Source organism: Neofelis nebulosa, chromosome 16 (genome assembly GCF_028018385.1).
Source record: "Neofelis nebulosa isolate mNeoNeb1 chromosome 16, mNeoNeb1.pri, whole genome shotgun sequence".
NCBI classification, from domain to species: domain Eukaryota; kingdom Metazoa; phylum Chordata; class Mammalia; order Carnivora; family Felidae; genus Neofelis; species Neofelis nebulosa.
In genome coordinates, this window is record NC_080797.1 from 28,761,260 (window position 1) to 28,785,426 (window position 24,167).

Sequence of the window (24,167 nt, forward strand, 5' to 3'; positions counted from 1 at the left end):
CCCCCCCCCCCCGCTCCCCACCAAACGCCGCTTGCACTCTGTCTCTCTCTTTCAAAAAATAAAATAAAACATTAAAAAAATTAAAAGAAAAAAAGGCTCAGGACCTCAAAGAGCTTTTGTTTGCATATATTGTATCCACTGATATTTGCCACATTAGAAATTAAAACAAAATTTATATTTATTTTGTTCATTTTAAAACAGTTTAAAAAATATTACACGCTAACATAAACACAGTTATAAAAAAGAACTATATTTTTAGAGTTTAGTGACAGAATACAAATCTCCTTAATGCATGGCTTAATAGGAGACAGCTGGATTCTCATGTCAACTTCTGCTTTTAATCTGTTGTGATAATACGTATCATGCAGCCGCTGGAAAACTCTACTGTACATTCTTAAGAGATTGAGGGTAAAAAGGGCAAGTAACATTTTAGTATTAATATGAAAATAGTTTTGACCTCACGGACCCCCTGAAAAGTTCTTGGGAACTTCCCAGGGATCCCTAGACCACAGCTTGAGAATCATTGAATCAAAATATAATAATGCCACCCTCTATCCCATTATTTTAAAGACAAGGTGGAATTGGGGGTCAAAGAGCTTCATGTCCCTGAAAAGTTCATATACTAAACAGTGGATGGCAAAGCTCCCGCTCTGCTGACCTGCAATGTGACAACTCTTCAAAACACAGCTCTGATCTTGCCCTCTCACTCTTTAATGTAACATGTAGACCACTTCATCCATTAATAGTATATGACAATAGCTAACATTTACTCAACATTTACTATGTATTAAGCCTTGTTCTAAGCCTGTTACATGTATCAATTAAGCAAATCCTCACAACAAATACTATTATTGTCCCTATTTTACAGGAGAAACTGAGTGACAATAAAGTTAAATAAGTTCCTTCAAGGTCACCATGCTTTAAAGAGCCAGGATTCAAACCCTGGAAGTCCAGCTCTTAACCATCATGTTTTGCCACAACTTAAGTGTCACACAGGCAAAGGAGGTTTATTTTGGGGCGCCTGGGTGGCTCAGTTGGTTAAGCGTCCGGCTTCGGCTCAGGTCATGATCTCATGGTTCATGAGTTCGAGCCCCGCATTGGGCTCTGTGCCGACAGCCCAGAGCATGGAGCCTGTTTCGGATTCTGTTTCTCCCTCTCTCTCTCTGCTCCTCCCCTGCTATCGCTCTCTCTCTCTCTCTTTCTCAAACATAAATAAACATTAAAAAAAAAAAAAAAAAAGGAGGTTTATTTTACTCACAGACGCAGAGCTTCAATGGGACCTTATTTCTTGGAACTCATGGAGGAGATGGGAGTAATAATGAAGTCAGAACCAGGACACTGAGGTACCAATCATGCAGCAAGCTATGGGGCCTGGGGAGCCAGTAGGGGATGCTTTGGCTGAGGCTGTGAGTAGATGGGGATGGAGGAAGTAGAATGGAAAAGCACCGTGCCCCATCTGGTCTGCACTCTAGGTGAGTGGGAGCGCGCGCGCGCGCGCGTGTGTGTGTGTGTGTGCACGTGCAGGCATGTGCAAGCAGAAAGGTGGGGCAGTGCTGCAGAGAAAGTTACTGTGTGGATTTGAGGTTTACACAGGTGACAGCAGTTGTCTGTCCTCTTTTTCTCCTTCCCTGGAATGCTGAACAGTTAGCATGGCAAGGGCCCTCCACAGCACAGTGCCCCGACATGCCGCTGCACACGGACGTGCCACCTCCAGCTGCCTACACTCTCTGGTCCCACAGCTGGCTCGGGAGTACCCGAGCGCTCACCGAAGTCTGCAAACCTGTCTGCCCCCACAGGGGGGCTACCAGAGCCTTTCACCTGCTGCTGCTCACAGTCCAGCACACCATGGTGTAGCTTTTGCACTGTTAGTATTTTCTATTAACAGATTCTGTTTCTAGAACAGCTTTAGAGTTTCAGAAAAATTGAGCAAACAGATCCCACATACGTTTCCTCCCACCAAACAGTTTCATCTATTATTAACATCATACATTACTATAGTACATTTGTTTTTATTACAATTAGTTAACCAATATTGATGTATTAACTAAAGCCCCTTAGGATTTATTTCTCTCTGTTGATTTAAAATAAAATTGTATTCTTTTGTTGCTTTTCATCTCATTTTTTATAGCAATAAAAAACATATAGCAATAGGTCTTATTCATAAACTGGGACATTATACTTCGATGTACTTACAAAGGAATCCCCTCTGTCCCTTTGTGGGACTGAAGGAACTGAATTTATTTAATGACGACCATAATCCAAGCACTATTCCGTGTGAATTCAGTTAGAAAGGGAATTTAAACTTTTGCCTTAAACCACAAATCACTCCTACTCAAGACCAACCAAGCCTGTGATTAGTAAGCAGTGTAAACAAAGATGCTTAGGGCTCTGAATCCCTTCTTTGATGTGGTGACAGCCTTTCTAGGGCAGGATGCTGGCATGTACCACATGGTGTGCCCACATCTGCCAAGTTCCTAAATCCAAGTTCCCCCTGTCAGGCTGACGAGAATAAGCCATGGATAAGAAAAGTTCAGATAAAGATAAATATATTCAATTCCTCCTGCCAACCATTCTCCTTGCTTCTCTGAGACATTTCACACTGGTGGCCAAGTTCTCTTTCATGAGGTTCTCTCCTCCCCTGCCTTCTGTGACTCTATCCCAGCCCAGGGAACCTGCCATCACTCTAACCACTTCTGCTTCTTTGCTGGTTCCTCTTCCTCATGCCTTCTCCCACCCCTCCCCCCACATGTTGATGTTTGGACTTTTGGCCTCTGGATTTCTCCTGCTTTCCTCACATCCTCTCTTCAGTAAGAATAAAAAATGGGCAACTTGAGGGGCACCTGGGTGGCTCAGTCGGTTAAGTGTCCAACTCTTGATCTTGCGAGGCTCAGGTCATGATCTCATGATTTGTTGAGATCAAGCCCTGCTTCAAGCTCTGTGCCAACAACGTGGAGCCTGCTTGGGATTCTGTCTCCTGTCTCTCTGCCCCTCTCCTGCTCATGCTGGCACACACATGCTCCCTCCCTTCCCCACCCTCTCTCAAAATAAATAAATAAACTTAAAAATTTTTAATAATAAAAAAATAGGCAACTTGTAAATAGAAAATTTCCAAATCTCTATGACCAGCCCCAATCTCTCAAGCAAAACTTCCTCTGTCTGCCATGTATTTGAGGCAGATATGTTGTTCTTAAAAATGTGACAGCAGAGTCCAACCACCTGGTTTCAAACCCTGGCTCTACAACCTCCTAGCTCTATGACCTTGAATTTGACTAACCTATCTGTAACTCAGTTTCCTCATCTGTCAAGTGCGAAGAGTAACAATATTTATCTCATGGAGTTATCAGAAGAATTAAATGAAATAATTAGGTAAAGACATGAGAAGGGTACCTGGCACATAGTAAGTGCTCAATAAATGAAAACACAGGTCCCATTAGCCTTTAGCCAAAATTCTTGGGGCGAAAAGGGTTTCAGAATGCGTTTTTTAGCTTAGAGAGGAAGTATGGTACCTGTCATATATATTATGTGACGCCTCCCCCCAGGGAGGGTCCCTGGGGCAGCGCTTCCACAGCACAGGCAGAACATGAACAGGTATTCCCCCACGCACCTCTGTCCTGCTTAGCCTCTCTTGAAGTTAGTTTGGGACTTTATCACTAGTTCTGACCAAGAGCTGGGAACATAACTGAGTTCTACACTCTCTTCTTTGGTGGCCACATGTTCCAGGTCAGTGGGGCCACCCTCGATCAGGGTTCTGACTGTGGGGAACACTGTCCTTCCCTTCCCCACACTGGGCATATTGTGTTAAGTCACCTAAGACTTAGGGTTTTTCTGTTAACGCAGTACAAGCTAGTTTTTGTAGTGAAAAGTGTGAATACTCACAATAAGTGGAATAAAGACTATAAACAGCCCTATGTCCACTCAAACCAGGTTTTGCTGCCAAATGAGTCTGCCACAAATTTACCAAAAAAAAAAAAAAAAGTATTTCAGTTTCCAGTACCCTTTGGATTTCAGAAATGCAGATAAAGGATTGTGGACCTGCAAAAACACACATACACACATGCATACAATCTGAATTTTCTTTTTTTTTTTTTACTATGATCTCAAACTCAACCTCACTACATGTATGTTTGCCCCAACCATCCTCCTAAACTAGTCTCCTTTCTCATCAATGCCATTTCTAACATTGGTACCACTGCTCTCTTGGCTGAAGACAAACCTCTGAGTTCCGCTTGATTCTTTCCTTCCTCTCCCCTCCAATTCTCCCTTCAAAGGCCTCTGGGACAGAACCCCACTTCCCATTCTCTCTGTCATCACTCTCACTGAGACCCTTTCCCCTTACTCCTGGATTCCTAAAGCGGCCTCTGCACTTCTGAGTTCCCTCTGCCAACACAGTCTACATTCCTCTACGGTTTCAGTCATCTTAACCACCACTTTCACCATGTCCCTTCCTTGTTCAAAAAGTAATCAGTGACACCCTGATCTATACAATAAAGTCTAAATCCTCAGCTGTCATTCAAAGTCCTCTGGAACTTAAGCTCACTCAGTTTACGTAGCCATCTCACACTGTCCTCAGCAGGACTGCTCTCTCCGGCCCAAACAATGCCCACTCTATTTCCTGAAATAAGCCAGGTTCGTTCTTTGCCCTAAGCCTTTAGCCTTTCAGTTGCCTGACTTGGAGTGCCACCCTTCCTCCTGTCCACCTAGCTAAACATTCACACATTCCTTCACAGCCTAGTTAAGTGCTACCCCCTCCAGAAATGACTCTGTAACTCCTTCGGCTCAAGCTCACCTTACACTTTCGTGGCACTCACTATCTGTACCATATATTTAGGCACAGTTGCATCCTACCTCAGTTTCTTTTTTTTAATGTAGTTTTCATTTCCCAATAAGACTGTATGGCTCCCAGGGTACAGGGAACACAACACATTTCTTTGTATATCTAAGAGGCTTGACTACAGACACATGTTGAACTGAAGGGAGAGGTGCCATCCCTGCTAAGAAAAGAAGTTCCAATATAAAAATTCAGGTCTAGGCAAGTTCAAGTTGCCTGCCCACCACAGCCAATCTCAGGAAGATAGTGTAGGCCTCCTGGCTGAACTACAGATTTGGGAACTCAGCAGGGACAATAGGAGTAATCAACAATGATGCCAAACTGAAGTAGAAATAACCTTCTCAAAGTCTAAACTCAACAACTGAACATGCAACCCAAGAAAGCTCCCAGGAATCCCTGTACAAATCTGGGTTTATTAAACAAATGTTTGTGAACTAATTGGACTTGACAAAGGTTTCAGCTAGCCATTGTTCAGAGTAGCTCTCCTTTTCCCTGTATTTGCTATGTGTCTTTAATGGCTCCCATATTTTTGGCACTAGAGTCCTTATTTTGCCAAAGATAAAAAATGAAAAGAAAAAAAAAAGGACAACAAAAATAATTTTGTGTGGGTCTGGAAAGTCCTAAGGGCAATGGAAGAGATGAGTAAAGCAACCTTCTCTGCCCTAGTTCTTTCTATATGCCCAGTCCTTGCACTGTATCTGGCATGCAGAAGCAGCTCAGTAAGCATCTGAATGAATCAATGATTGAATGGTATATTGCTTAGCTATTGCTGCTTAATAAACCACTGCTACACACACACGCACAAATATAAATATAAATATATATATATATATGTATAAAATATAAATAAAGCAGCCTTCTTACAAAATAAAATATCAAGCTTATATATTGCTTTATGTTTCACTTTCAAACTAGCCAGACAATCTTATCAACAACCCCTGAAAGAGAATGGAAGTCCTGAAGAGCCAGGTCTGTCACAGTAAAAGCAAAAGACAGTCTGCTCAATCACTGGCCATACTGGAGGAACAGCCCCCAGAATTTTCCTCCTTTAGAACTGATAGCCAAGAGTCCTGTCCTGCTAGTGCCTGAAATGAGGAAAGCAACTTTTCCATTCAGCACCCACTAGTGAACACCTGCAAAGTCAGACCCAGAGCCTGGATGCTATTCAAGCCTCTACTTACCAGTTACTGGTAAGACTTGAGAGAAACGGGAATTAAGGATTCTATTTCTTCCTCCACTGGGATTTTAAGAAATTAGGCTAGCTTCAGAAATTTGCAAAGAACTATCTGATAGACAGGAATAACAATCCAATAAAGGTAGAAAACCTTAACCTTTTCAGTTCCATGACAGTATGCAGAATTCTGATTAGAGGCTTTCACTAGAACTCATACCTGCAGTGCCAGAACATAACAGAGTGATGTAATCACTACCACTTTACATCTGTACATCTGTTTTACGATGTACAAAATGCTTTACATTCTGCCTGTGACCTTACAACAACTTTAAGAGGTAGATACAACGGGTATTATTTCAGATGGAAAAACTGAGGTTTAGAAAGATGATTAGACTTATATACAGTAAAATTACTGTGACCAGCAGTCAGAAGATCTGGGTTTGCTTCCTGGCTCTACCAAATACCTTTGTGTAAGCACTCTGCAAACTTTTAAGCATCATACACATGCTTACAGTTGTTAGTGCTATCAACTGTTGTTGTTGAAAGCACTCGGTAAACTGTAAAATCCTAGGTTAATGGATTATTAACAACTCCAAGACTTCTAGGCCAGTACTCTTTTCAGTATAATAAGCTGTCAGCTTCACAGAGAAATTGCACCTATTGATAAAGCACTGTGAGCTGATGACTGCTAAAGGGGTGTTGCTCATCACCGCCTGCAAAACTGTCCGTAGGCCCCAACCACACACTGGGATGGGCCACACATCTAAGATTGTTCGGCCAGCTCTAACAAGGCTGTAGGCTTCCAGGGATCTAACGTACAAGAGGAAGAATGCAGAGAACCCAGATCCTACCTCCTAGCAAAGAGTTCATAGTTGAGCACCTCATTGCCCATATACGTCCGAAGCTGCTCAGAACGCTTAGTTGTTGCCAAACGCATTCTCTTTTTCAATTAGTTACCTAGCTTTCTCACTTAGGCAAGAGGATGCCTGAAGTCCTGCTAAGCAGAGATATTAAATTAGGTTTTCCAATTCTTCCAGGCCTCAGCTCCCCAGCAATTGTCAATCCATAGCTCCTGTGGCTTTCCTTTGCTGTGTCCAGCTTGAGCCCCGTAAGGCTCTGCTAATCTTAGCGCTGCCCTGTGGCCAGCACTGCGCTTCTCATGCTGCAGTAAGTGCCCTTTGCCTCTGTCAGCGCCATCCCCTGCCTGAAAAAGCAACCTTTCTAACCAAACACTTGGTTACTTTCAACTGGTACTCTGCAATTTGAATCTTTAGCCCTATTTGACATTTCCTAGCTCAATTTGGCATCTCTTAGCCATTTAAATTAGGTTTTGATCTTTCATTCTTCTCTGCTAAGTATGGACTTTCTGGCAGAGGAACTGGAAATGGAGAATAGAGTTTAATCCTATCCCAAGCCTAAGCAAACAACAACAATAACAAATAGGGATTCACTCTGTAAAGTCCTACGTTAACAGATTATTAACACTGGCAGACTCCTAGGCCAGGTTCTTGTCATTACACTAAGCTATAAACACATCTCCCTCCAAAGGTTTCCTCCACTTTCATCTCACCCCATCCTTCCTAGAAATATATTCACTGAGACTTTCTCCCCCTTTCTCCTTTTGGATTTTACTGAAGAATACCTCCCCTGGTCAGAAGCTGAACATCTGCTACAATTCCCAGGAGAGGCCATTCTACAACCTTGACTTTAAGGGGGAAGAATGATCTTGACATTTTCATTGCCCTTCTGTCTGATATTAGCATACAACTTTGAGCTTCTATTTCTAAACAGTCATGTCAGTTCCACAGCTTCACTACCCCCCAGCCCCCATGCCTCTGGAATAGAATCTTAGATAGGATTCTCATGAATGAGCTTATCACAATGTATAGAAACACATGACCTGTGTGGAAGAATGAATGTACACCAATGAATTGCTAAACACCTCCAAGCATGCACTTAATTTCTTGCCCAGCAAACCAACAGTCTCTTATAGTATATAAAGTTGTGCTGTCCAAGACAGTAGCCACTAGCCACATATGGCTATTTAAATTTAAATTAATTAAAATTAAATAAAATCTGGGGTGCCTGGGTGGCTAAGTCGGTTAAGCGTCCGACTTCAGCTCAGGTCATGATCTCACAGTTCGTGGGTTCGAGCCCCATGTCAGGCTCTGTGCTGACAGCTCAGAGCCTGGAGCCTGCTTTGGATTCTGTGTCTCCCTCTCTCTCTGCCCCTCCCCTGCTCATGTTCTGTCTTTCTCTCTCAAAAATAAATAAACATTAAAAAAAATTTTTTTTAATTAAATAAAACCTAAAATTGACTTCCTCAGTTGACCAATAGCTATGTGTGGCTAGTGGCTATCACAATGGACAGCACAGATACAGAACACTTCTATCATCACACCAAGTATACTGGACAGCACTGACAGACACTGCTTATGAATAATACTATTCTGCAAATTGGTGGCTAAAAGCACAGAATACAGGTTATAAGTAACCAGTGCTCCCTACAAATCCACTAAAATGACTTGTCTGGGAAATGAACCCCACACTCTTCCAGCACTTGGATCAGATTTGAAAGCACATTTTAGCTTTAATGAGTAATGTGGTTCCTTCCCAAAAATTTCTTTTTCTTACAGCCCCTGCACATGAGCTTGTTGTTACTGTGGGGCTGTTCAGAAGGGCTGAGCTCCTACTGCTGCTGTGTTTTTTCTTTAAAAACAAAAAAACTGAGGTTAATAATTTGTATTCTCCATGCAACAGAAAAAGTATGATGATATTCAAGTAAATTGTGGGTCCTTAGAGCCACTACCTCTTGTTAAGGTTACTTCTTAACCAGCAGTCAATCCTTTCCACAGCCTTCTCCCTTCATAACCACTGACTTTATTCCAATAACACAGCAGCAGGCACAGTAAAGATCAGGACTTTTCTTATAATAGTTTTTAGGCTCTAAGCAGAGGATCTCTAGGGGCACCTGGGTGGCTCAGTCGGTTGAGTGTCCGACTTCAGCTCAGGTCATGATCTCACAGTTCCTGGGTTTGAGCCCCAAAACAGGCTCTGTACTGACAGCTCAGAGCCTGGAGCCTACTTTGGATTCTGTGTCTCCCCCTCTCTCTCTCTGCCCCTCCCCCGCTTGTGTGCACTCATGCACTCTCTCCCCAGAATAAATAAATAAACATAAAAAAAAAAAAAAAAAAAAAGAAGACGAAGAAAAAGAAAAAGAAGGATCTCTAAAAGGTAACTCCCTTCAAGGAATGATCAGAGGCCATGCCACCCTCCTCTTCCTGGACTGGTCCATTTGGGCCTTCCAACTCAAGAAAGCTTCTCCTTTTCACCTAACTGATATCCACACTATCAGCCCCATTTGGAGAAAGATCAGCTGACTGGAGCAGCACACTCCACATAGGAAGACAGGAAGGAAAGTGAGGTCATTAGGCTCAAGCCTGGGGGAGGGGACTCACTTCTGGTAAAATGCTCCTTCCAAAAGCAGCTTTGAATAGCAAAGAGTTACCACAAGGCAGAACCCACACAATTAGACAGAATAATGTATGAAAATAGTAAAAGAATGGGCCCTATTCCCCCAGTTCTGTAAGGTAGCCACAAAAACAAACCAGCCTTCTAAGCTAATCCTTCTGTTATATCATGAAACAAAAGGATGCAGGGTCCCCAGTTTTCCTAAAGGCAGGAAATACTCTGGGAGACTATATCTAGCAAGACCTTAGACAGAAAAAGTTCTAGGGCCTTACTTTTTCTCTAGGAACCAAGGATTCTTCTGAAGAATTGGTAAACGAGGTGCAAATGAGGAAAGAGAAGGAAGGTTAGCTGATAAGGAAGTGAACCACAAAGGAGAATGGCATGTACAAATTTTCACCAAATACACTAAACATGCCATATGATATAGCACTAGATAACCCACTAGGGAGGAAAGCTCCCCATCATTCACTCCTCTCTGAAGGCCAAAGTACCCAGGAAACAGGGAGTTTGTAAATGACACTAGAGATGGGAAAAAGATTCTCAATAGTGCACAGGTTTAAGTGTTAATAAAAATAGTAACTATTTTCCTAAAGAAGCACACAACTCTCAGTAGAGTAGACACTCTCAACTACCTAAGTTACTATAAGGGGAAACAAGTGTAAACAAAAATAATAAAATCGCTCATTGTTACCTTTAGAATATATTATGTGACATCTTATTAAGTAAATTTCCCTTCCTGATTATATTTTACATATGCTAAAACTAAAATTAACTAATTTTTCCTGAGTATACACTGTAAGGTAGCTAAAAAACCTCCTGAGAGATTATGAATCTGGATTAAACATCTGCCAATAATCAGTAAAGGAAGAGTTACATGAATACTGTCCCCATAATACATGAAGGAATTATTCTTATTCTCCACAGATACAACACTATACACAAGGTCAGATGCACAAGGCTTTGGGGATCCAGATCAGGACCCACACCTGGCTGGTATATACCACTCACCACTTAATAAACTCTGAAAGAAAGGGGCCAAAAGCATTCTAACCTGGTATTAGAGTATCCTTGGCTTCTCAAATATTGCCCATTTGAAAACCCCTTCCCAGCAACTGTAGGTAGATCTGCCATGGCCACACACACCTGCCTATTTGGGTGACCCGTGTCTTTGCTCTTCATGGTCTCATATCCAGGCACCCGGTGACGTCGGCTCATCTGGAGGGCCACCAGATCCTTCATGATTGAGTTCAATGCCTCCTGTTCGTCTGCAATGAAAGAGAGCACATGGGCTAAGATACTTTAAAATGGACCACAGGTAAGTGCTGAATCACCAAATTGTACACCTGAAAGTAGTATTACACTGTATGGTAACTAATTGGAATTTAAATAAAAACTTAAAAATAAAATACAGACCAGCAAATTAGTACTAAAAATTGTAAGTTCTGCCCAGGTAAAACGACAGATCCTATAACTATAATCACATGCATTTGATGTCTCTGAAAAGTAGATAACTGAGGTCAGACTCTAGCAATTTGAATTTTAATGGATTCTTAACATATCTCCAATCAGATTTCTGGCAGCAATATTTACCAATTCACTGGCGGCAAGGGAGTTGCTCAGACAGGGCAATTCTTCCAGTGCCAGAGAAACTCAATCAGGAAAAACAAATGAAAAGTTGGAGTGAACAACAACCAGCACAGTGTAGTAGGGTACTGAGTGAAAAGATGAATTCATGGAGAGCTGATTATGGGACAGAGTCACACACAGACTTATTCTTAAAGCATCCCAGGTAGAAAAGCACATTAAAAAAATTTTTTTTAAGTTTATTTATTTTGAGAGAGAGAGAGAGAGAGAGAGCGAGCAGGGGAGGGGAGAGGGGGGAGACAGAATCCTAAATAGGCTCTGCACTGTTTGCACAGAGCCAGATGTGGGGCTCAAACTCATGAACCGTGAGATCTTGACCTGAGCTGAAACCAAGAGTCTGACTGAGGCACCCAGTTGCCCCTAGAAGAACACACTTTATGTATGTATGTATGTATGTATGTATGTATGTATGTATGTATTTATTTATTATTTTAAGATTTATTTATTTTGCTGGGGGGGGGGTGGGGGGTGGGGAGAGTGCATGAGCAAGCAGGGGAGGGCAGAAAGAGGAGACACAGAATCCGAAGCAGGCTCCAGGCTCTGAGCTGTCAGCACAGAGCCTGATGTGGCGCTTGAACTCACAAACCATGAGGTCAAAACCTGAGCTGAAGTCTCAGATGCTTAACCTAGTGAGCCACCCAGGTGCCCCTAGAAAAGCACATTTTATTTAAAAAAAAAAATTTTTTTTTTAACGTTTATTTATTTTTGAGACAGAGAGAGACAGAGCATGAATGGGGGAGGGTCAGAGAGAGGGAGACACAGAATCTGAAACAGGTTCCAGGCTCTGAGCTGTCAGCACAGAGCCTGACGCGGAGCTCGAACTCAGGGACCGCGAGATCATGACCTGAGCCGAAGTCGGCCGCTTAACCAACTGAGCCACCCAGGCGCCCCTAGAAAAGCACATTTTAAAAGGTACCAAACAAGGACCTCAAGGTAGCTGCTTTGAACAGAAGTTGTTTTACATGCCTAGCCTTTGAGCACCCCCCCCCTCCCCCCCCCCCCCCCCCCCCCCCCCCCCCCCGCCAACTCTTTACAAGTTTATAGGCCTTCTGCTTCCCACAGGGAAGTGAAAAGGCAGTTCTATTGTTTTTCTTCCCTAACTGGCCAAGCAATGCATTGTCTCTGCCTTACTGGCATTACTTTTAATCCCCTTTTCTTGAAATAGCAGAGTACTGGAATTCTCATGCATTGAAGACAAGTGGCCAAAACCCAGAACTCAAACCAGCCCAATTCCATGTTTTGCAAAATTCTCCCAGGTCTTTCAAGACATCCTTGTCTACTCAAATAGCATTTGGGAGTTGAAAATAAATCTGTTGATCTGGAAAGGAACATGACAGATGAGTTGTTACACTTGTTTTGGTGACGACTGAGTCACTTGAGGACCAGAAGCACAGCTTAAAAGAAGCAAGTACAAAAGACTCCACCCATAGAGCACCTATCTTTTGTCTTTCATCATCATGCCTTGGAAATATTCTAATACCTTGTGTAAAGGAAAGAACAGCCTGAAGTATAAGAAGTAAATCTGTGCTATTTGCCTCTCTTCTTTCTAGATCAAATCTGCTCAGGTACCCTACATGCCCTCTGAGAAGGTGCAGGAAAGGAGAAAGGTGCCCATTGTAGAGGTTTCTGACTGCTCATAAAAGTAAAATTAGACTTAAAAATGTGCAGGAAAAACATGAGTAGAGTAGCTTCCTATCTAATTCCATTTCAAAATATATACCAAAGTATGTTTGAGAGGTGATGTAGAACCAAAAGGATAAGTAAATGGGATAATGAGTAAAAAGAAAGTGGGTACCTACAAAAAGACATTTGTCAAAATTAAAACACATACATCCCATCAATTATTTTATATTTTCTAGTGATTTTCCTATAGGCTCCTTAAAGAGACTTGCATATTTTGTTTTTTTAACTTCCCAACAAAAGTTTAAAAATTAGAGCACAACATCTAAGCTAGGAAGATTGGCTTATGTATACAATATACATAAGCTTATATATTATGTATATTTAATATGTGTATACAATGTTTGGACCAACTGTAACAGTAAATTGGGATCACTATAAGGAGGATCATGACTAGGTATGTGTTTTCTGAGGCACATCCAGTGAGTGATATTCCTAACAGCAGAATACATGGAGTTTTCATTATCAAGATAACCACTCTGAGAACTGGTAATTTCTGTTGTTGGCTAAACTCAGATACTGAACTGAGATGGATGTGAGTACACACAGAGATGCATGCTTTTTAAGTCAAATCCACAACAAGCAGGACTACAGAAAGCGTTTCTAATTCTGTGTAAGATGATGCTATTATAAGAGCTGGTTTATCAGGTTGACAAATTCTGTTTCCAGGAAGCTAACCAGTTCCTGGCATTACTTCATGGATAAACTTGTTTGGTAGTTCCAGCGCTGAGAACACATTTGAGGAATGGTTTGGCACTATCTCCTGAAACCCGGGATAACTGACACAAATGACACAGGGTAATAGAATCTGATTTTGTGTCAAAGTCGAAAACATTGCTAGAGGCAGACAGGTTCTTAAACTGATACTTCAAACTGAGGACGTGGATAAAGACAGGAAGTAAATCAAGTGGCTCTTTTAGGCATTTCTTCCTGGATTGAGATTTTAACTTAATTATTAACCCTCCAGTATGGTATTTCTTAAAAACAAAAACAATCAAACAAAAATTTTAAAAACAAATAGCAGCTTTCTTAGCGTTCAGCAGTCATTTATATGTAGTCAGAAAGACCTGGATTTAAGGAGGCTTTGAACAAATCACTATTCGCCCTAAACCTCAATTTCCTCATCTATAAAATGGAGATAAATAAATATATCATATCACAGAGCTGCTGTGAGAGTTAAAAGAAAAACGAACTTACAAATTATTCCCTCGTGGTACCTAACACTTAGTAATGCTAAAAAAATGTTGGCTATTATTTTCAATGGAGAAAGGTCAATGGGAAAAGACTGGACACTACTTATTCTATCCTAATGCTTAATTTTATTCCTGAATTTTTATTAGTCATTACCAACAACCATTTACTGAGTACTAATATGTGTTATACATTAGATAGTTTTGAAAGATACTTCAAGCTGTTCAAACTCTAGGAGTAAATGGATGAATGACACCGAAATACAAGGTTACACAAGTAAAGCAATTGATTTAGACAATATACAAACTAGAGCACATAAATACATCTGTGTAAAAATTTTTTACAGTGTGATTAGCAAGAGGTTTCATAGACGATTTTACATAATATTAATAGAATAAGGATTCTTTCAGAAAAGCAAGCTTTTCCAGCTATGTAGGAGAGATTAGAAAAATAAACTTAAGAAAGGACCTAAAAGCAAGTGAGGGGCTGAGGGGAAGAAAACTGGGTCAGGGATTGAAGCTCAATGAATATTAATCCTTATTGAGTAGAGTAGGAAGAAGGTATGCTGGCAAAGATTTTAAGAGGTCTGGAAAAATACAAGAGTGACACCACAGCAAGTCAGGACCAAAGAAAGACAGTAGCAGGCATAGACCAGGCAGGTCTAATACAGTGATAGAGGCAGAAACAAAATTTTAAAGGGAATCAAGAAGTTGGAGATTAAAAGGAAGTTGGAAGTAGTGGAAATCAACAATTCATTTGTGAACTTTACACATGAACAACTTGAGGCTGGGGTAATAGTGTGCTATCACCTTGAAAAGATTTCCTGAGGATGGAGGTGGTTTGACATACTTAAAAGCTACCAGGAAGAAGCACAGAGGAAGAAGTTAATTCTAGAGATTAAGAGGTTATGACTATGGAGGCAAGTATTCATAGAAAATAGAAAAGAAGGGATCTATGAAACTAGGATTAGAGTTCAGGCTTGAAAAGTGGAAGCTCTTAAGCAGTCTTAAGCGGACAGCTATCCGTAATTATCCAGCAGCATGTACTTCTTCTCTGGATACCCCGACCTATGGTATGGGGGCTGCCAGGCAGCATATTCCTCTTTCCTTAGCTCCAGCAGGAAGTCAATCTTCCAGAATGAACTATTACTTCTATCTAAAACCAGGGTCTTGGGGCATCTGGGTGGCTCAGTCGGTTAAGCATCCGACTTTTGATTTCGACTCAGGTCATGATCTCACAGTTTGTGAGTTTGAGCCCATCGGGCTCTGTGCTGACAGCGTAAAGTCTGTTTGGGGTTCTCTCTCTCTCTCTCTCTCTCTCTCTCTCTCTCTCATTCTCTCCCCCCGCCCCCGCCAGTCCCCTGCTTGCACGCTCTCTCACTCTCAAAATAAATAAATAAACATTATTTTAAAATAAAACATAAAATAAATAAATAGAAGCAGGGTCTTGGGCACCTGGGTGGCTCAGTTAGTTGAGCATCTGACTCTTGATTTCGGTTCAGGTCATGATCCCACAGTTCATGGGATGAAGCTCTGCATCGGGCTCTGCGCTGACAGTGCAGAGATTGCTTGGGATTCTCTCATTCAAAATAAATACATAAACATTTAAGTAAATAAAATAAAAGCAGGGTCTTAAGGCACTCCTGTTTATGAATCCCCTTGGCTAAAACCCCAGAAAAGTTTCCAGTAGCACCATGTCCTTCGGTAAACATTGTTGTCCTGTGTAACATCTGTTTACTATGTCAGACACCCCTTTCCATATATACAAATCCCTACAGTAATGTTTTTTTTTTAATTTTTTTTAACGTTTATTTATTTTTGAGACAGAGAGAGACAGAGCATGAACGGGGGAGGGTCAGAGAGAGGGAGATACAGAATCCGAAACAGGCTCCAGGCTCTGAGCTGTCAGCACAGAGCCTGACGCGGGGCTCGAACTCACGGACCGTGAGATCATGACCCGAGCCGAAGTTGGCCGCTCAACCGACTGAGCCACCCAGGCGCCCCCTTACAGTAATGTTTTAATTGTTGTGTTCACTTAACTAACAATGTTATTTCTTCATGTGGCCAACTCTTTACCCAGTTCTCCCAGATCATCTGTGTATACTGCTCACCCAGGAGATGCTGTCTTCAGAATGTCTTTATGTCAGATTTTACTATCTTACTCTTTGTGACATTTCTCACACTCCCACTGCCTCCACCTTGTCAATACCTGGGCAAACATCATTTTATAGTAAGTATAAGCAAAAAGGTCTGAGCCTCAATTCATAAGAAACTTTTTTCCTTCATGGATATGGTTGAACCTTTGCTAGATCTCAAAGTCAAATCCTGGTGTTTATTTTTCTGTTTCTGGGATATCCCATAACAGCCCTTCAAAAATAATTAATGGGGGGGGGGCACATGGGTGGCTCAATTGGTTTTGTCCAACTCTCGATTTCAGCTCAGGTTTTGACCTCAGGGTCGTGAGTTCAAGCCCTGTGTTGGGCTCTACACTGGACACGGAGCCCACTTTAAAAAACAAAAAATTTTTTAAAGTAACTGATGATCCAAAATTTAAAAATACATATTACAAAGTAAGCCATTGCTTCCTCATAAGAATCAACATATCACCACTATATTTTATTTTATTTTATTTTATTTTTTAATGTTTTTTTTTATTTATTTTTGGGACAGAGAGAGACAGAGCATGAACGGGGGAGGGGCAGAGAGAGAGGGAGACACAGAATCGGAAACAGGCTCCAGGCTCCGAGCCATCAGCCCCAGAGCCTGACGCGGGGCTCGAACTCACGGACCGCGAGATCGTGACCTGGCTGAAGTCGGACGCTTAACCGACTGCGCCACCCAGGCGCCCCAATTTTATTTTAATGTTTAATGAAATTAACCCAAAGGTCTGGAGACTATAGGATTATGTATGTTTACCCCAAAACTACAGAATTGATGTCTCCTTCCTATGCATCTTTACACAGTTTTGACAAATTACCTACAACAACTCCTTGCACTTATTTGTTTACATGTTTCTGGTTCACCTTACCTAACTGTAACTTCTTAAGGACAGGATAAATGCAGATACAGGGCCTAATACTGCACCTGACACATAAGAGACATTCAAATGGGCAAAGAATAAAGGAATAGCTTACATAGACAGGACCAAGAAAACGGTTTCTTATCCTTTATGTATTCCCCTAAGTAACACTCAGTTGGATAGATATTTACTTTTTATAAATGCCTAAAATTCGGGGCGCCTGGGTGGCACAGTCGGTTAAGCGTCCGACTTCAACCAGGTCACGATCTCGCGGTCCGTGAGTTCGAGCCCCGCGTCAGGCTCTGGGCTGATGGCTCGGAGCCTGGAGCCTGTTTCAGATTCTGTGTCTCCCTCTCTCTCTGCCCCTCCCCCGTTCATGCTCTGTCTCTCTCTGTCTCAAAAATAAATAAATGTTAAAAAAATTTTTTTTAAATATCAGAAACCTAGTCAACACATGGCCAGCTTGACTCATTAAATTGTGACCCAAATTTCAATCAAAACAGTTGTTGACCAGAGTCTATATAGAAACTGGTCTAACTGGGAGCTCCCAGTTAGCCTTGGAAGGAGCCTCGGAAGGTTGGAACTTTAGAGATGCAAGGTGTCTGTAAATCACAATGATTCTGACTTCTAACCAAGCTATCAAACCAAAACCACACCATCCTTAACCCTGTACTCAGTTTACTATAGTTTCCTGTAACATTTCCAAATTGTTACATGTTTTTCAAAAACACTTCCCACTAAGTTTCAGAATGCACATATAAAAAGTCCAAATAAACACTCGTGAATTAGTCTCAAGTGTTACTAACAGCATTTGCCACATAATTACTAAAGCTGGGATAGGGGCACCTGGTTGGCTCAGTTTGATAAGTGTCCAACTCTTGATTTCGGCTCAGGTCATGATCTCACAGTTTCTGAGTTTGAGCCCTACATTGGGCTCTGTGCTGACAGTGCAGAGCCTGCCTGGGATTCTCTCTCTGCCCCTCCCCTGCTCTTGCTCTCTCTCTCTCTCAAAATAAATAAATAAATACAGTAAACTTAAAAAAAATAAGTAATAAATAAAACTGGGAGAGAATTCTAGCGTGACCAACAAAAATGACCAGTTAATGTGAATTTTTTTAATAGCCATAGTATCAAAGCCAAAAAAAAAATTTTAAAAAGGTGAATTATTTCCATATTTCCTATTATTTACAGGGATAAGTGTAGTTCCCACTAGAAATTTACTGAGGCTAACAGCCAATATAAAATTTAACCTGTTTTTATTACCAACCCAAGTTGCCAAACAAGCTTGAGTGTGGGGCTTTGAACAGCTCAGGGAAACATGACTGCTAACCAAAGAACCTACAGGGCAGGGAGTCAAATTAGTTTTGATCCTTTCCTCACTGGGCTGAAGTTTTAACAAGTATAATGAATATACTAATAATTCTGTACGTCTCTCTTATCAACCTCTTGTTGATCGCAATTTATTTAGAACTACAGCAACTAAAGGAAACTAACCTGGGAATTTGAATTTTCATCACATACATCACCAAAGTGGAAACCAGTATTTAAGAAACAGACTCTGTGAGTGTGTGTGTGCGCGCGTGCGTGTACATATATCCTTGCTGAACCTCATATAAAGTAAATTAAAGTTCTAGGTAGGTTCTGGAAGATTCAGTACTAGCTCTAATTGCATATCAAGGTCATCCACAAAAAACAGAGAATAGTATGAGAGGAAACTGCTGAAGAAAGGTAGGCAGTGGTTCTTAAACCAACTTGCCTAATATACTGCAGCCACCATGCAAGTTACTTCCCCTCTCAATGCCTCAGTTTCTTTACATAAAACTGACATGCAGACAAATGATAGGGCCCTTTTTTTTCTCTGGGGTTCTGGCCCCTACCTATACAGTTCCTTTCCTCCCCATCACTGTCCCTCTATATACTCATACACTTAAAGTATATTTTTTAAACGTCTTGAAATGTGAAAACAGGGTGACATCTATTTTCATGTTAGATACTAAAATGTAATCAACACATCTGTGCACTCTTACTGATTTAGCAGTCCAGAAAGTGGGGAATGGGAGTCAGCCCACCCTCAAGTAATACACACTCCCTTTTGGGACTTAAGACTGCCCTCACAAGACAAAGAGGAAAGACTATCACAAACCAATTCAAGGATTGAGTTCGATCATCAAATTCCAAAACACAAGATAAATGTTGAAGGGGAGGACAAGAAGAATTATGTGCCCCATTTATAGTAATAAATGTCTGATAAGTATTTGTTGAATTCTAGATTTAAAAAAAAATTTTTTTTAACGTTTATTTATTTTTGAGACAGAGAGAGACAGAGCATGAATGGGGGAGGGTCAGAGAGAGAGGGAGACACAGAATCTGAAACGGGCTCCAGGCTCTGAGCTGTCAGCACAGAGCCCGACGCAGGGCTCGAACTCACGGACCGTGAAATCATGACCAGAGCCGAAGGTGGACGCTTAACCGACTGAGCCACCCAGGCGCCCCTGAATTCTAGATTTAAATCACAGGCCTTACTGGGTTCCTTTTCTGCTTACTGTCACAGGAGACTTACCCCCAGAAGAGCAAGCACTTTCGAAGCAAAGCATGGGAAGGAAGCAGTAAACCCAGCAAATGAACAAACCAAACCCATCCATTTCTGTACAAGGGCAGCATGGAACAGAACAAGGCAATTCATTCAAAGCCATAGTGTAGAGACAGGCAGCAAAACAATATCTGCCCAATGTGACACAGCATACACTTAACCTTCTACAAAAATGACCTGACCTTGCTATAAGGCAAAGCAAATATTAACATTCCCTCTTCACGTGGGCACTTCACAGATGCAATGAATGCCTTTGCAAAGGATCCTTTCACTGAAATTTACTCCTTGATTTTTTAGGACAATACCAAACACTTTGCAAAACTTGTGATTGTGGACAACAGTATCACGGTAACTGATCCAACAAAAGCAGCAAAGAACATCGAAAATGTTACTTGCTTCATAACCTAGTCCAATAATCATTTGCTAAATTACCAAAAAGGACATGAAAATGTCAAATGTCGCGTGTGGAAGACATTAAAAGCGATTCTTAGATTACATCTTCACAAAAGAAATCGCAAGTATTCATAAAAAAAAAAAATGACTGAACAGATTCTTTTACATAGCGAATGCTCCTTTAAAAAGTTACATAATTTCAGGGATGCCGCTAACTAAACATAATAAATGTAAAACACTACAACCGTGTTTTTCAAAAAGTAGGACTAACTGGCAGTCCCCGACCAATTCCTAACCTCCAGCAATCAGCGTGCGTCTCGCATTTCTCAACCGCGCTGCTGATAACAGAGATTGTCGTTTTAATCACCTCCCAGCCTATCTCCCCGCACGCCCTCCCCCCTGAGCTGGGGCGCGCACAGGGCTGGAGAGCAAGCCCCGGGAACTCTCGCTGGCCGGCCTGTGTGAGCAAAGGGAAGGAAATGACACAGGCAGGAAAAAAAAGCAAATCAAGGAAAAGACACAACAGCAGCTGGGCCTGCACCAGCCTCCAGCCCGGGCCCCACACTGAGCTCTCGCTCCCCCGCCCTCGGGCTCGCGGTCCGGCTCGCTTGGGCCGGAGCGGGCTGCCCCGCTGAGCACGGGCCCTCGATTCCGCCGCCTTCTCCTCGGGATGCGCCTGCCGCGCGGCCCGGAAGGAGGCTGCCCAGTGGGCTCCGCCGTCCCGGACCGCCCCGGCGGGCCAAGAAAAACCGAACCCCCGCCCGGGCCGCCGAGCCGCGAGCGGGGCGGGCGGACGCCGGCGGTCCGCAGCCCGGGCCGGGCGGGCTGTCCATGCCTGTCAGGCGGCGGCCCAGGGTCCTCCTCCCCTCAGCCCGGGGCGGGGCGACGCGAAGCAGCGCGGGCAGAGGCCGGGGCGGTGGCGACACTCACCCATGGTGGCGATGGCGGCGGCGGCGGCTCGGACCCGAGTGTCACCTCCGCAGCCGGAGCTGCATGCCGGGGGCCCGGGCGGCGGGGACGGCAGCGGGCCTGGCTCCGCGCGGGGGGCGCGGGCTGCGCTCGGGGCCCCCGCCGCCTCCCCAGGCTCCGGCTCCGGCTCCGCCCGCGGCCGGGCGCTGTGGCATGGGCAGGGTGGCCCGCTACATCCCCGGCGCTCCTCGGCTCGGCCCAGCCCGGCCTCGGCGGCGCCGCCCGGCCCGCCTGCCCGCCCGTCTCTCAGTCCCGCAGTCGCTCCGTCCGGCCACCGTTCTCCACCTCAGGAACGCTCCGAAAAACAAACCGCTGGTCGCGCAGCTCGCCCCCTTGTCTGTCACTCACTGCAGCGCCCGCCAATCCCAGGCAGTCGCTGGACCTTCGTACCACCCCCGCTCACTTCACTAGCCAATAAGAGGGAAGAAGTCGCTGCCCCAGTAGCCCCCCAACCCCACTCTCTCCCCAACACCCTAACTCTCAGCCGCCAGCTAATCATCAGCACCACACCATGAACCAATCCCGCCCACTCTCTCAGTATGCCAATGGGCGAAGCCAAGGCCGTTTCCGAAGGCTGTCTACCGCCTGCCAATCATCGAAACAGCACCCGGTTCCCTCTCTTCTAGCCAATCACGTAGAGGGCTCTGAGCACCCGCCTCTGCGCATCCTTGCCGTCTCAGCCTCCCTCTCTCCCCGGGAGGTGTTTGTTGCTCCAATCACAGCTCGCGCGTGAGGCTCCGCCCACATTCCCACCTCCCGTCAGTCACTGAAGGCTCGGCTGGCGCGCGGGCTGGCGGTGTTCCCCTCCGGCTACTTTGGGGCTGGAGTTTGGGAAAACGGAGGAAGGGCCCCCCGGCCTCCCGCCCTCTCAGCTCTCGGCAGTCCAGGCGGGCCCTGAGACCAGCGTCCTGCCCCTCCCAGTGCCCACACCGGACGCTTAATAACCGGGGAGAGTTCTGGCTCTGAGCGCTTCCCGGCGTGTGGCCACCTTTGCTGCCCGACCCCCGGACAACTCCTCTGGTCCAGACGTTGCACTTGCCCGGAGGCGGGGGCGGCCTCACCGGTGCCCGCCTTTTCCCGGGTCTCCTACCTCCGGGGCCACACCCTCCGAGGGGCTGGGAGAGTACTGGAATGTGGGTCCTCGGGAGCCTGGGAGTTGCGCTGCTGGCCAGGGTAGAAAGCAGTAAGTGGCAAAGTCAGAGAGGTTCTTTCGGATAAGAGTTTTTTCTTTGGTTCTGAAAGCAATACAAGCTCTTTGAATTAAAATTGAAAGAAAAAATTGCACCCCAGAGATAGTTTTCTCTCTTTCCTACCAAGGTATACAACGTTTGACAAAAATGGCTTCATACTGTTTTGTAGTGTGCTTACATTTTATTAAAAGTGTTTTCCCGTGCCACTGAAATATTGTTCCAAAACAATTGTACTGGCTGCATGATATTTCAAAATAGAGAATGACCGTAATTAATTTCCCCAACCCCCATTGTTCAACATTTTCTACACCCACATCTTTAGATGCCAAGTCCATCACAATTAATATGGGCTCCCTTCCTCTAGTCCCTGTTCCAGTGGAATATAAATCAGACGCCAGAATAATCTTCCCCTGATGCCATTTTCAACCGTCAGCTAAGAACCTTTAGTGGTGGCTTTGCTTTGGGTGTCAAATCGTTCAAGAACTACCTTAGACTCCTCTCTTTACACTCCCTCCTCCCCACAATATTTAATCAGGCCCCTTGTCCAAGCTGTTTCTTTTTCTCCAACGATTTTTTAAGTCTGTCATTCTTCTTGATTAGATCCCTATTCAGTTTATTGTACTTCCTTAACTATAATAATCTCTTTCCTAGGGAGGGGAGAAAGAGCAAAGGGGAAAGAAAATTTATAATTATGTCATCTACTATATGCCAGGCCCATCGTCTCATTTTATCTTTCCAATAACTCTGAGGTAAACAATACTATTGGCATTTAAATGATGAAAGTGAAGCTCAGAGAAGTTTAAGTACCATGTCTGGGTAGGAGAGCCAGAATTCATACCCAGTCTGTCTGCCACCCAAAGGTCATGTTCTTCTACTGAGCCAGGTCAGTGTTTCTCAACTGCTTTTTCATGATCACCTCACAAGGAGAAAATTTTGAATTAATTAAATGTAAATTTTTTTTAACGTTTATTTATTTTTGAGACAGAGACAGGAGTGTGAGCAGGGGAGGGGCAGAGAGAGAAGGAGACACAGAATCCAAAGCAGGCTCCAGGTTCCGAGCTGTCAGCACAGAGCCTGACACAGGGCTCCAACTCCCAAACCGTGAGATCATGACCTGAGCCAAAGTCGAACACCCAACTGACTGAACCACCCAGGCAACCCTAATTAAATGTAAATTCTAATGGGAGAAATTAAATACTAAGGAATAAGATTTTGTCAAGTAGGGTTGAGCTTTGAAGGCCACATACCATTGTATTATCTAAGGTTTTTCTCATCCCTTACGAATCATTTTTTACCTCACTGGAGTATCACCCTGTTGAGAATGTGTGTAATAAGCCAGTGCTAGAGGTCCCAATATACCGGTCTGAGGCTCATATCTGACCCTTAATTGTACTGACCTATGAGATTAAAAAAAAAAAAAAAAAAAAAAAAAAAGACAACCATGCGAGTGGAAATCTGGTTAGTACTCTATTGCCTGTGTTGGAAAGTTTATTCAGCAGCTTCTCTTGGAAAGTCTAAAACACATCTCCAATTTCACAAGTTTCACACCAAACTCTTTATCCTTTCCCCCTCCCCACCAAACACCCCCTCTCCTCTGTTTTCCCAGTTGTGAAAATACAAACCTAGGAGGAGTCTTCCTTGGTTTTACTCTTTCCCTACCCCTACATCTAATCCTTCAGCAAGTTTCTCACCTATTGTTTCAAAATGTATCTGAATCCAATCCACTTCTCACCACTACAGCCTTGGTCCAAGCCGCCACCCTCTGTTGGATGACTGCCTTAGCCTCCTAACCCTTGGATGACTGCCTTAGCCTCCTAACCCATCACCTGTTTCCTCTGTGGCCACCCAAAAAATGATTCTCCACACAGCAGCCAGAGCAATCCTTGTAAAATGTAATTCAGATCATGTCATTGCCCTGCTGTTAACCCTCCAATGGCTTTCCATCACACTTATAATAAAACCCAAACTCTTTGCCATGGCCTTTCAGGCTTAGTAGGAGCTGGCCCTGCCATTCTCTCT

The 24,167-nt window shown here is 43.5% G+C and overlaps 1 protein-coding gene across 2 annotated transcripts in view; it reads right to left on the minus strand.

The window, feature by feature from the left end:
* Positions 1 to 21,374, minus strand: part of MAP3K3 (mitogen-activated protein kinase kinase kinase 3) — a 61,295-nt gene extending 39,921 nt beyond the window's left edge. The window contains exons 1-2 of one of the 2 annotated variants that reach the window (XM_058705235.1): positions 20,920 to 21,374; positions 10,617 to 10,738 (exon numbers count right to left, since the gene is read on the minus strand). In XM_058705235.1, the coding sequence (XP_058561218.1) occupies positions 10,617 to 10,738; positions 20,920 to 20,923 (126 nt within the window). In that variant the 5' untranslated portion in view covers positions 20,924 to 21,374. The remainder of the gene's footprint in view (positions 1 to 10,616; positions 10,739 to 20,919) is intronic. The other variant, XM_058705237.1, reaches the window with a different exon arrangement.
* Positions 21,375 to 24,167: the final 2,793 nt, after the last annotated feature.